At 44.2% G+C, this 14,263-nt stretch overlaps 1 protein-coding gene across 3 annotated transcripts in view; it reads left to right on the top strand.

Annotated features, from left to right (window-relative positions):
* The window catches only part of LOC119652334 (hemicentin-1), a 447,036-nt gene that overhangs the window by 265,778 nt on the left and 166,995 nt on the right, over nucleotides 1–14,263 (top strand). For all 3 annotated transcript variants that reach the window (XM_038056346.1, XM_038056348.1, XM_038056347.1), the window contains one exon: nucleotides 13,997–14,209. In XM_038056346.1, coding sequence (XP_037912274.1) covers nucleotides 13,997–14,209 — 213 coding nt within the window. The remainder of the gene's footprint in view (nucleotides 1–13,996; nucleotides 14,210–14,263) is intronic.

Here is a 14,263-nt window from a genome sequence, read left to right on the forward strand (position 1 = left end):
TACTTGCCTCCCTTTCCAAATCCAGAGCCATTTGACTAAGGTTCCTAACCCGGTGGGAGAGATGTCATCAGCCTAGAAAAATGTCATAATGTATTCAATTCCTTCATAACCTCCGGACAAACCAGTATAAAGAACGTCACCGATAACACGAAGAAATAATATCGGTGACACGATGCAACCATAGCGGATTCCGCGTTGAACCTTAAAATCCTCGGTGTAACATGTGACATTTTGCGTCATCATATGTCGTGCTAATAATGGCAGTTAATTTCTCCGAAAATACCCCCGCAACGTAGAGCATCCCACGCTATCGAAAACTTTCTCGAATCCGATAAAGGTATAAACTCCGCTGCTTATTCCAAAATGATCCGTATGGTTCACTGCATCGAACGCAGGAGGATTCGCAGCGGAAACCAGCCTGTTCCCAGTAAATGCTTCATCATCATTATCAACGGCGCAACAACAGGTATCCGGTCTAGGCCTACCTTAATAAGGAACTCCAGACACCCCGGTTTTGCGCCCAGGTCCACCAATTCGATATCCCTAAAAGCTGTCTGGCGTCCTGACTTACGCCATCACTCCATCTTAGTCAGGGTCTGCCTCGTCTTCTTTTTCTACCATAGATATTGCCCTTATCGACTTTTCGGGCTGGATCATCATCATCCATACGGATTAAGTGACCCACCCACCGTAACCTGTTGAGCCGGATTTTATCCACAACCTGAAGGGCTTCCGGTGCATTTCAATTTGACAGAATGTCGTGGATGCCTATAACACTATGAGCCAATCATCGGTATTGGTTCTTTCATATATAGAGCACAAGCAAATAGACTGTTTAGTGTTATTAGCTGCTTCCATATTAAACCAGTTGCGCTGGAGTTCTTAAGTCGAGATAGTAGCAGCATTTATTGGTTGTCTTTAGCTATCTATGTAATTGAATACCGGTATATAAATTCATCGAAATAAAACAAACCAATCAGCCAGTGGATTCGCGTCTAATGAAACTCGCCTTTATTTTTGAGTACTTCCAACGGTCTTTTCGTGCGACACTGTTAGTTAGATGGTCCCCGTCCGTTGTTATTGGCAAATTTATACTTTGTCCAGACAGTTTGAACCGCCAGTCTATCATAGCCACTCGTGGCGAGGGATTGTGACAGAATGTTGAATATCAGACGAATCATCTGTTAATAAGTACCTTAGTCAAATCAGAGTAATAATTACGGCCGAGTGCAATACTGACCATAATGGCACCTAAAGTGTACTTCCTGTATCGTACTGTTACGGTTTTAAATGAAGTGCTTCAACATACTTCAAGACCCAGATGGATTGTCGCGCCAACGATTATTCTTGTGATTGCGATTGTATCACCAAGTATGATTGTTATATCAAGTCTGGGGCACGTTTCGAGGGTTCGTTGTAATGTCCTTCTCCAACTATGCAGTCTTTTCCATAGGTGGATAAACAATGGGGAAAGTAGCAATTATCGGAAATTCGACCGTTTCATAACTACAGAAACAACAAAGGAATCTATGCAAAGCCCAAGCTAACATCTAATAGATATTTATTAATAATTTGCGAGCTTTCAAATCAGCGCAGAGTGGAAGGTCGGCGAAGTGTTGCAAAGTTATGACACAATACACATCACAGGTGGAGTAATTACTGGAGGGCATGATTCGAGCCCCAAACTTAACATACTGATTCTGGTCGACAGCCAAACGACCCTTTAGGGTTTGTACTCAGTGATGACATCCTTCAGGCTAGTGGGGCATAACAGAGTCGTACTAGATAGACTAAACGATACTCTCAAAGTGACCTTTCTCTGGACTCTCTATCATAGGAACATAGGGGAAATGAGCGGATGACGGTCACTCAGGGCTCTGTTCTTGACACTCACTCCTTCGGCGCAAGCGGCTATCTGCTGGTCACTGTAAAAGGTAGAATCGAGTCGCATTATTTCACCACCTGATTGGCTAATTGGCCCGCCTTTAGCAAGACCTGTAGGCCACGACTTTTGAACCAGCCGCGTGTATACGAGCGCACCATTATAGTGGTTTCCACAGTGCTCTGACGCGGAGAAACCATCAGGCAGTTCATGGCAACTGTCCGTTCTAGCTAGAGACAGGCTCGGGACACTAGATTAACGATTCTTCGGGGTCTTCAATGATATTTTTGGTTGTAGGGTTGGGGAGCTACTATCCCTCGTAAATGGTTCATGCTGACTCCTAAGATCTAAGCCACTCTCTTTGCTCGTCCCACTGCGGTTATGCTTTTAGGAATTTGTGGTACATCATGGCAGTTTAGCAATAAATTAAATTAATTTATTTAAAACACAAAAAGATTAACTTTATCACAATACTTTAATCACTTTCTGAATTAGGTATTCCAACTGGGATCTTTGTGTTTCGTGTGTTCGCCGCCGCGGTTGGGAACAGAAGAGACCGGCTTATTTCCATGCGGTCCTTACTGTCCCAACCAACGGCATTTTTCCACCGCAATAAATTAAATTAATTCTCCACTCCCCGGGTGCGTTCTGAAAATGAGCGAGTGGAGAGTTTCGCGCCATCTACCCGTCCGCATCCGCAACATTCGAAATAAATTTCGAATGCTGCAGATCCTGCCGCGCCACATCACTCCGCCCCCAGACGAAACCTAGGGGGTTTCGGCGACGGATCCCCGAACTTCGTTCGCCGTTAATCCACAAAGCGGACACGACGCTGCTTCGGGGCGCACACGGGTTTCAGCCTGGACAAAGAGACCGCCTTTTTGTGACCACCGATCTCGAGCTGGAAGAAATGCTCTCCCCTCTCGAGAACGCGGTACGGGCCCTCTTATGGAGGCTGCAGCGGCTTCCGGACGGCATCCGTCCTGATCAGCACGTGCGTGCATGTGTCCAGTTCCTTGGGCGAACAAGCAGGTATGGACGAGTGTCGAGTGGGTGGTGGCGCTTTGATGCGTCGGAGATTGTCCCTCAGCAGACGCACCAACCCCGACTCCGTGAGACCCGATCTCTTGTCGAAGACCGGATCGCTTGGGAGTCTTGGGTTCTCCCCGTATACCAGCTCTGCGGGGCTGGCAGCAAATTCCTCTCGGCGGGTTGTACGAAGGCCGAGTAGGACGAGAGGCAAGACTTGAGTCCAGGACGAGTTGTCGCGTGCCATAATGGCGGCTTTCAGCGTCCGGTGCCAACGTTCTAGCATCCCATTGGATTGCGGGTGGTATGCAGTAGTCCGCTGGCGTTTAAAACCCAGGAGTTTGCCTAACTCGGAGAAAAGGGTGGATTCAAATTGCATTCCCTGGTCAGTGATGACCACTGCAGGGACGCCAAAGCGAGGTATCCACTCTCGGCAGAGGGCTTCGGCACAAGATTGCGCCGTAATGTCTTTCAGAGGTATTGCCTCAGGCCACCGCGTGAACCTGTCGATGATTGTGAGGCAATACTTGTAACCGTGCGAGTCTCGCAAAGGCCCTATTATGTCGAGGTGTATCGTGTGGAAACGCTTGGTAGTGCGGGGGAATGAGCCCACTTCTTTCCTTACATGCCTGGAGACTTTACACTTTTGGCATGCGATGCACTCTCTGGCCCAGGAATTGATATCCTTGTTCATGAAGGGCCAGAAGTATTTTCCGGTGACTGTTGCCGGGATGCGCCAAGTCGTGAACTGCGTGGAACACTTCCTTGCGAAATGTGGCCGGAATGTATGGCCGAGGTCCCTTTTCCGAGTCTTCGCAGCAGAGCGAGAGGTTTGAGCCGAAGATGGGCAACTCCCGAAATTTGTATTTGGGGTTGGACTTGAGGCTCTGAAGTGCTGCGTCATCCACTTGCGCCTTGGCAATAGCCGAGAAATCGAGTGAGGCGGGGATGTTAACCTCGGAGACACGAGACAAAGCGTCAGCAACTATGTTGTCCTTGCCGGACACGTGCTGGATGTCTGACGTAAACTGGCTTATGAAGCTCAGGTGTCGAAGCTGACGGGGGGCGCTTTGTCGGGCTTTTGTTTTAACGCAAAAGTGAGAGGCTTATGGTCCGTGAACACTGTGAACGGCCTGCCTTCTAGGGAGAAACGGAAGTATTTGATGGACAAGTACGCGGCGAGCAGTTCGCGATCTTAGGTGCTGTAGTTCCGTTGAGCGGGATTCAACAGTTTCGAGAAGAAGCTCAACGGCTGCCAAATTTGATCCACCTTTTGGTGAAGGGCAGCACCTACTGCGATGTCAGAGGCATCAACAAAAACGGCTAGGGGTGCATCTTGCCTAGGTGGTTGAACGGCCGCTATGGTTGGGCGAACGTACACCTCCTGTACCTGGTCGGCCGTCGCTGCAAGTTCCTCCTAGGAACCGGAGACGCAGGCTAGGATCGCCCGGGTGCCCTCCGGGAGCCGACGCAGCCAGAGCGACTCGATCAGATCGTCGCCGATCTTGCTCCCACCCAATTGCCTCATTTCACGAAGCAATTGGCTGGGAGTTCGATCACCCAACGTTAAACTCGCCAGCAAGTGGTCTAATTTTGCCGACTCGCTTGCCAACAGGCGCCTGATCAACTCGCTCTTGAGCTGCGAGTACGATGCCGACTTCACTACGTCGGACACCAGAAGTATGGACTCCTCGTCCAGGCCGACCACTGCGTAGTTGAAGCGGGTCGCGTCCGATGTGATGCCGGACATTTGGAACTGTGCTTCCAAATGCACGAACCACAGCTCGGGGTTCCGCCGCCAAAACGGAGGAACGCGTACGGCGAGGGCGGTCACTTGCGGGTCCGATGGGCCTGCCGCGTCTTTGTCATCAAACGACATCTTGTTTCGCGAAAAGTACGAGTTGTAATGCAGACGCGGTGAATTTAAAACGAAACGCGGTGAATTTTACTCCGACACGGCAGGCCGCACCCACAAATGCACGCACGGACAGAGAAAATTACGACCGAAGCGGACGCTCTCCAGCGCAGACCAAAACAACACCAAAGAAATGGAGAACCCACGATGCGAACACTTCAACGCCGTATCTTGCAGCGATTTTTGATTATTATTATCACAATTTTAACTTTTAATATAATTAACAATTAGTGCGAATATTGCACAACTAATGATAACAATTAAATTTGATATGGATATAAAATGAGTATAGACATGAGATAATAATAATTTCACTTGATATAATAAATGATGCAATTAAATAAATTTGAAATGGATATAACTAGTTGTCCTTGCGTGTGCTACTTTCAAGCCAAGCTGGGGTCCTCCTCGACGGCGGCGCTGGTTCGAATTCGTCGGGCTGTAGCTGCGGCGTTGGCGGTGCTGGGGACGGCCGTTTGCTGCTGTTGTTGAGTTATAATTGTCTGCTGATCTTTGTGCTGCTGGATGATAATTCGTTGTATTGTTTGCTGTTGCTGGACAACTGGTTGACTGTTTTGCACTTGCGTTAGCTGTGGTTTTTTCTGACCAGGCCGATGGAGCAGAGTTAGATTTTGCGGGAGCGTCGTTAATCCGTTTATCACATTTGTGGTCAACACAGGCCGAATTATAGTTTGCATTGTTTGCGTTTGCGGGTCCAGTAACGGGGTCACCAATTTAGCAATAAATTAAATTAATTTATTTAAAACACAAAAAGATTAACTTTATCACAATACTTTAATCACTTTCTGAATTAGGTATTCCAACTGGGATCTTTGTGTTTCGTGTGTTCGCCGCCGCGGTTGGGAACAGAAGAGACCGGCTTATTTCCATGCGGTCCTTACTGTCCCAACCAACGGCATTTTTCCACCGCAATAAATTAAATTAATTCTCCACTCCCCGGGTGCGTTCCGAAAATGAGCGAGTGGAGAGTTTCGCGCCATCTACCCGTCCGCATCCGCAACATTCGAAATAAATTTCGAATGCTGCAGATCCTGCCGCGCCACAGCAGTACGTGTCCCAGAGTCAAAATTGAAAATATCGGTTTTCACGCTGGTCTTTACCTTTTTGCAACCATCTTTTGCCATACTTTCGATATTATGTGTGCGGCTCTGTAAGATTGTACCACGATTCCATAGAGATATTAGGAAAGAGGGTCCTGTTTAGGTAAAGTAGAACACAATTTATTAGTAATTATTTATCTGATGATATTAGTTGGTTCCGTCTTCTAGTCAGATATTCTCGAATGGTTCAAGTTTGTAGGCAGTTGGCGTTGCTATATATTCAGCAGGAGATATTCTCAATTTCGATTTAGCATATCAGAAATTTGAAAGCGAAAGTAATCCGAATTTCTGTGTTATTGCAGACTTACCTGTATTGGAAACTCACTAGAGAGCCGTCTTATCCACTTAACACAAATAAACTGATGTGGGAAGATCGTCAGCCTACATCCTCCACAGCCAATTCTCCTTGCAGAGAGAAGGCAAGGAGAGCTTCCTGGTAGAAAATATAATTCAACAAAAATCTAATATATGAGAGGATAATTTTGAATTTCTCAAGGATTTATCAAAATCAAAGCCGAAATTTCAAATGAATTTCATTTTCGGACCGTGGTAAAGAAGCCACCTACGAAAGACTGGAAGAAAAACAAATTAGAGGAAATATAGGAGCATGCTAAAATTAGCTTTAGAGTTTTCTAACTCAGAAAGAAATTATTTGAAATGAATACACAGGAATTAATTCTCATCGTTTTTCACAGAATGATTTTCATGAAAAATGAAGTCTATTCAGCATTGCATTTCAAAAATGTCCACGGGTCCATGTTCATAAAAGAATATGAGTGGTATATTACACGCGCATATATATATATATGTATACACACGTATGTATGAAACCATAAGAGCGACAACGCAAATCGAAGTAGAAGGAATCGATTCTCGGGACATTTATCAGAAAATTGAGTATCAGCAGAAATATACTCAATGATATACATAATTGTACCATTATCCGGGAATTGAATGTATCTACAATTCTGAGCTACCACAGTTGAGGTTGAACTTTAGGTGGAAAACGTTTGCCAATTGAATCTTCGCCTGGATAAAATTTGAGGAGTTCAGTGAAATTCAATGAAGCTATTCTGAAGCGGCACTAAGCTGCTTTATCAGGGTAGGGGTTAACGTAAGTGGAAATTTCGAATCACTTACTTTAACTCGAGATTTCGCTGTGCCACATACATCTGTGTGATAGACGATAGAAAGCCGTCGTTCAGTGAAAACGAATAAAGGCATCAAAACGACTAAAGCTCTATTTATACTCACCAGCACGTAGCGTGTCAGACACACGAGTATTCATATATGCAAGCAGAATGCGTAAGGTAGACGCTGCACAGCACACGTGAATTGCTGGATACGATACGCTTAGTACTTGTAAATATGAGAGTATAATGAACATATGCTACAATACTTTTGTCTCTGATATATGCCGGACACGCTGCGCGATTGTAAGTATAAACAGAGCTTAAGACTAGGGGAACGTTGAGGATGTGGTGTCACTGAATATGGGAGTAAGTAATTTTTCGATTAAAGTTATTAGTGGTAGGTTTAATTTACCATATGGATAACTTAAGAGAGTTAGAAAGTATTCTGCCGCGAAGGTTGTCAATTTTAAACAAGCAAGTTTGGCAAACGAGCACCATTTTATCGTTTTATTTATTGAGTTGAGTGAGGTGCTAGAATAGTAGTTAGCAGTTTACAGGACATGTTCCGCTAATTTAAAGGGAGCTTTAGTATGTCAGATTATCCATTTTAATGTGATGCAGACATTCAACATTGGCTTTAAGTGGCCTATGACAGTGGTAATAATACTGGAGCTTGTATAATTTGTAGGTCCCTACCTAAGTTTGTAGGTAACAGCGACTGCTCCGTGTGGCTCAATTCACGCTGTGGCGCCCGTTTTGATAGCACAAACTCCTAACACCATACTTGCTGTAGGAAGGGTAATGGTAGAATCCAACCAGCTCAGATTTTTACAGCCCAGCCCGTAGCATTTATAAGGGATAGCAACTCCCCCGCAGATAGAGTCCTACTGTAAAGCCCATAAAGATTTGTTTACATACTGTCCGTACCCTAGCCACAGCTAGAACAAGGCATTTGCAAAACAAGTACTTTTCTCTCCTTTCCGCAATTTCGGCCGTCCGAATCGCAAGGTATGCGGAGTCTACCGATATAATTACCTATAGGCAAGAGCCTCATGCAAGCAGTCGTAATATCCTATGTGTTTGTTCTGGTCCAAAAGTCTTTATGATTGAGTCATGCAGAACCAGGGCCAAATTTTCATATACCTTGCACATATAGTCAGCCTTTTGAGTTAGCAACTGCTAAATAGTGTTTAGCCCCGCCTGCCAGCCCGTGGGTACGCTCATGCCGCTCTATGATCCTACGACCCAGAACCCTTTACTCTGGGGGATGTCGTCAATGAGTACAAAATCATAATGTCGCAATGACTACATTACGCCCGCGGTCTGAACCATGCCTAGAAATCGGCACGTCTACAGTATGGCCTGTGCCACCCCGGAGAGGACAGGTCAACATGTTGTCCTTTTCCTATACCGAGTGCATCATTTTGTTGTCAGTTTAGTCCAATGCTTCGTAACAATTATTTTCCATCTAGGATAAACCTAGGCGGCCTATCTAACCTCCTGTATGGACTAACTAGCACAGTTAGCCCGACGAAACACACCCTCGTTCTTTTCCGTCTACTCCATTCTGTCCACCGTTTTTGGTTTCTGGGAGACCCATTCGCCCGAAATCCTGAAATAGTGGATTTCATTTCAAGACGTAGCCACAAGTATGACCCATCCTCTACACGAAGAATGCAGCCCTAACCCTGTCAAATGAAATCAAGTTCGGTGCCGTTAGCGCAAATTTATCAGCCTGAGAGACGCTTCGCTAAAAGAGCGAGAATTGAGACCAAGGCCTTATGTCTCCTTTTAACTGGTTTAAGGTCAGTTGAAAGTTTATTGTAGATAATCACACTTTAATTTTTAAATTCATATTCCTCGCGACTGCATGTGGGATGCCACCATAATTCAAAACCTGTCCAATAAAATTCTTTGAAATTAATAATTAATTTAATAATCGGGCGTATACATTAAAGAACACGTAAGCACAAACAAAAAAAATTAAAAAAAAAATTAACCAAACCCCCAAAAATTTACCACTGAATACTTTTTAATAATCCTAGTTTTGCGAACCGTGAACTCCACACGTAAAAATGCCGTTTACTTTTCCCTCTAAAATAAGCATAACGTCCTCTAGCGTGGCACACGAAAAATTCTATACTCAGTCACGAAAGCTATGGGAGACCGTTGGTGGAATCAGGTTCCGAGATGCCGAAGCGAGAAACGTTTTTAACTGGAAGTTTTCGAGCGTTAAAAGTACTGGCTGTTCCAAAACGGACAGAAAAGGTAGACGTGCTAGCAAGCTAATATCACAAACGTCACCTTTTATTACTCTAACCGCACAAATGATGCTATATCACCAACATTAAATATTAACGCTAGCCTTCTGATAATGCGAAATATTAGTTACTATATATATATAATTCGGCCTGCATTTATCACATTGATAGCGTAAAATGTACGACAGCGCCGAAAATAAAATAAAAATGAAATAATAAATAGTACAATATTTTCACATGCAAAGAACAGGCAATGCTATTATACTTGATTAGCTGAAACCAGTCTGGGTGCAAATCAGGTGGTTTCGATTGATATAATTCACACTCTTGTCGGGTTTTAAATTTAATGAAAAAAATCTAAATGCCTCCTGTAGCTGCTTTTGGTCACGCTGCGTCGCAAGGTAGATGCACTGAGGTAGCGTCTAATGAGATCGCCTCAGGCCTGCGATCGAAACCGTCAAATACATAATTTTTGAAAGCAGTACTTCGCTTAGAATTTATCTTTGCTTGGCATAATCAAAAGTTTGTCTATCACACACAATCGCAATCATCTTTTCACAACAAAACCAGTCGAAAGAACAGATTCGCAATCGTGAGTTGGCATCAGCAAATGATAGTGGATTCAGGTGCTTGTTTAAGGAAATATTATGTAAATCTACGCCATACACCCATCAACTAGCAACCGACATTCATTTCCATTCATAATATTACAAATCAATTACTTAAAGCCCTGCAACCTGCACTCTCATATTCATATTCACCCGAAATCATTTTTTATCCTAAAGACAGTTCAAAACAAGCCCGCAATCGGCCTCGGCAACTGCCTTGTACTACGAAAAGTGTTAATGATAGGTGATCGCCGGAAATATGATATCATGTTACAATATCACTTTTGTGATGTGGTAATGTTAGATAATGCGGTAATGCGGTGATATTGTAATGTTTGGTGATGTAATGTTTGGTAATCTTTGGATCGCGCTCGGTAATGTGATATTAGGAAACATATCGTTGGTCTTACGTCAAACTAGACCGACTCTAAAATCCTATTACAGACGATTAAAAATAAACCTTTGAAATGGAAAATCTTTAGAGCAGATTGTATAAACCAAATACAGACTAAATCCGACGTCAGGCCATGGAAGCGTGCGCCAACCCACTGTGGAGGCTTCCCCCAAGATTTACTAAGGAATAAACTTTAGTGGGAAGGCCCAACGTGAATTCGAGAAAATTCCGCCCAGTAGCCAAAAAGTAAAGGCTGCGAAAACAACTCATTTACGTTGAAGACTACTAACATAAAAGAAACAACCTAATTGAAAGGTTTTCTACCCTTTCCAAAAAATAAAAGTCATAGCATACTGCAGCAAATAGAAGTAACGCTCGAGTAGTTCTTTTCAAAGCAGTGAATATTCAAGTGCTGCTGAACTAGAACGTGGCCGATTACTTCAGAGAGAAGCCTTTAACACCAAATAAAAATTCTAATAAAGGGGCAGTATTTGTCTAAATCAAGTTCTCTAATATGTTCAACGATACTCGTGAGCTGGAACCAAATATTGAGAGATGATTGCAAGACTTCGAGATAGTTCTAGCGGTCCAGGAAAAAAAAAACACCCCATCACATTGCCCAGAGGTGATTTTAAAAATTTTATTCTAAAACATTACGTTACATTCAGTTAAGTAGCAGGCACAATTCGCGACAAATATTGGCCAGAAAATGTAAAAGGTGGTTCAGGATGTCTGCCAAACCTGAGCAACAATTAACGGGTCAGTTTCGTATTGAATGCGTTACTCCAGAGAAGCCCTTTGTACAATGTGTACTACAGTTGGGCCTATCAATTACGTCTGAATAGTCTTTATTTGGCCGGCAGGCATGCCGTGAATGAGATGCAATGAGAGAGTTGAACCGATGATTTTTTTTGGATAGGGTAGGTGAATACATGTACGCACAGTGTATTGGACTCCCGGTTCGGTACTTCGTCGGACTACCAATTAAACATCTACCCACCGTTAGAGAACAAGCCTGGAACCGCTTGTCACATTACTTCGGGCTAGTTCCCGAACTCTCCCGCCTTACGGAGCCTCCAAATCAGGGAATTCCTTTCATCAACGGGAGGAGAGAGGAGGAAGAGAACTGTCAGTTCAAGGAACCCTCTGCCATCCAGCTCCTCCACCGGTCGAGCTCTATCTTCTTAGCGACGAGAAAGACCCAAACGTAATGGACAACACGGCTCCATCTGCCAGCACTCCACAGCATCTCCTCGACAGTATTGTCTGGAGAGAAATTTCCTCTGTTCAAATAGGGCTGCTCACGAATTCCATCCCACTTTCCACAAGAAAACAAGGTATGATGGGCGTCGTCCATAACCCCATTGCAAAACACACAATCCAGAGCTCGAGTCTTGCCAATCTTGACTTAAGACTTCCATGCCCACTTAAGAACTGGATAAGGAAATAGTCAGTCTCACAATGCTTCCGATTCAGCCACGAACCTAAGTTGCTGATGAGCCACGCAGTCTATTTGCCTCTAGTTACATTTTGCCAAGAAAGTTGTCACTCCTCTAGGATACATTGCAGTTCTTCACGAGTAACCACCTCCCTTGGCTCTTCTCCCTTGCGTTTGTACATGGCCTGACGCTCCTTAGCAAAAAGGGCAACGGGAATAACTCCCGAGATCACCATCACGGCCGGTTGAGAGACAGTGCGGTACGCAGACACCACCCGCAAAACTCCCGTCTCTGTGCTTGCGCGAGATGCTTACAATACACCCCCTCGCCAAGAGCATCAGCCCATACCTCTCATACCGTAAAGCAGGACAGATTGCGTTGAATTCATCAGGAGACGTCCACTGATAGACGTAGGACCCCTAATATTTGCCATTAGTCTACTTAACCTCTCTAAACTCCAGCTGCAGCGTTGGTCCATGTTTCTTCAATAACAATAATACTAATAATAATAATCGTTGGCTGAACAATCCATATTGGATCAAGGCCTTGAAGTGTGTTAAAGCACTTCATTCAAGATCGTAGCGGTACACTATAGTACACTGTAGGAGGCAATGTGGACAGCATTGGGCTCGTCGTTGTTGCTTTCATTTGCTCAAAAAGTTCACCTTTGAGTCAAGGATCAGCCGGGGATACTTTACCGCTGGTTTTGACTCAATTATTCACTCGCCGTACGATATGGGATGCAGGGTCGGAATTCTCTTTTTAGTCAGGATGAAACTATGAGTAGTCATCCATCCACTTACCCGTCGCATCAAGTCTTCATCAAGTCTGCTTTGCGCCTGTTCGACAATGCGTCCAGCAACAAGCGCCGCAACATCATCTGCATAATCGTTCAGTCGCGACTTTTCTGGCATGTCGAGTTTAGGCAGGATGGATCCCCGTGCTACACCTTACGTGACCTCCATCCTTCTCTCACCCTCTAGCGTTTCATAGAGTAGAGTTCCTCAGATTCCTCAGATAGTCCGTCAATAACCGTAAGAGAGAATTTTTTTCCATCTTACAGAATTAATGGCGTTTCTGACGTCAAGCGTTATGAGGAGTACCACCCATTGAGTTCGGCGGCTATATGCCTCCGCTCGTCAGACGGCATCCACAACTTGTATGGCAGCATCAATTGTGACTCTCCCTCCTCTAAAACCGAACTGCCGTGAAGATAAATCTCTGGCGGCGTGTATCGCTGAAGCACATTTCAAGGAAGTCGAACTTCAGCGAGTCCTGGTAGCTCCCATTTGGCAAAGAACGTTCTTGTAATCTATCTTCTCCATAGGAAAGATACTTCCCACGTCAACAGTACAACACAATTGCTCCTGTAGCAGCTGCGCCATGATATCAGATATTACTTCAGAAAAACCAGCGGTTTTTGGCCCAACCATTCCCCAGGAAGCGTAGATATTTCTGAGCTATTTAGAATATTTAAGTGCAGAAACTTCATTCACTACAGGTGAAATTCATAATTCACGTACTATTTTATTCAAAAATGTCCTTCCTGAATTTGCCTCGTTCACATTTAAACGTGTTTCATTCATTCATTATTTCCCAATTTAAAATTTCGCTTTACATCATGTCATCGGTGAAATTTTGTAGCAATTATTCTGCTTGTAGCCGTAATGTAAATTTTGGGCGGCCATCATTCGAAAAATTTCCATTCGAAAGTCCCGGAGGCTTAATGACAGGCGGACCGGGAAATTGGATCCCAAATATTTTTGCTTTTATTTTCGAAATTCATATATTTGACTATATATTCTGGCATACGATAAATTTTACAATTTAACCCGACGAGCTCTGGATGATATCCGTCGTCCCGAGCAACTCTTCTTTATTTACTTTTGTCTTACCGCCAGAATTTCAATTTTTGTTGCTGGAACATTTGCGGCGTCGTCTTAATGGACTTTTTCGTACAAATGGGGACCATACCTTTGAATTTTCCTCGCAATCCAATATTTTCTCCTATAAAAAATTCAAGAGTATTTGCCGTCGACGTAGACTTGATTCAGCCTAATTCCTTTGAATTTTCAGCGATTTAAAAATATTTTCCATTTTCCACGGGAAGCCGAACAAGACCAAGGGCGAACCACGTAGACTTCCCATGTCTGTAAAAGTTTCTCAAAAAATATTCCAATATTAAATTGTTCTTCTTTTATTCTTCCGTTACAGGACGGCCCCTTCCGAAGGTGACGTGGTGGCGAGATGGAGTTGAGATCTTCGGGAAAAGCCAGCACTCAATAGACGAGGGTGTCGCGGCCGTCGTGAGTCCTCTCTTCATTGGCACCGTGACACGTGAATTTTTCGGCTCCAAGCTGGAATGCAGAGCTCAGGGATCAAAATTAATTCCGGCTGTTACTAAGACGGTCACGTTACAAGTTCACTGTGAGTATCGGGGTAATTACGTATGGGGGCTTGGATGTCATGAAAGTAAAATGC

The sequence above is a fragment of the Hermetia illucens genome, chromosome 3 (assembly GCF_905115235.1).
Source record: "Hermetia illucens chromosome 3, iHerIll2.2.curated.20191125, whole genome shotgun sequence".
Classification (NCBI taxonomy): domain Eukaryota; kingdom Metazoa; phylum Arthropoda; class Insecta; order Diptera; family Stratiomyidae; genus Hermetia; species Hermetia illucens.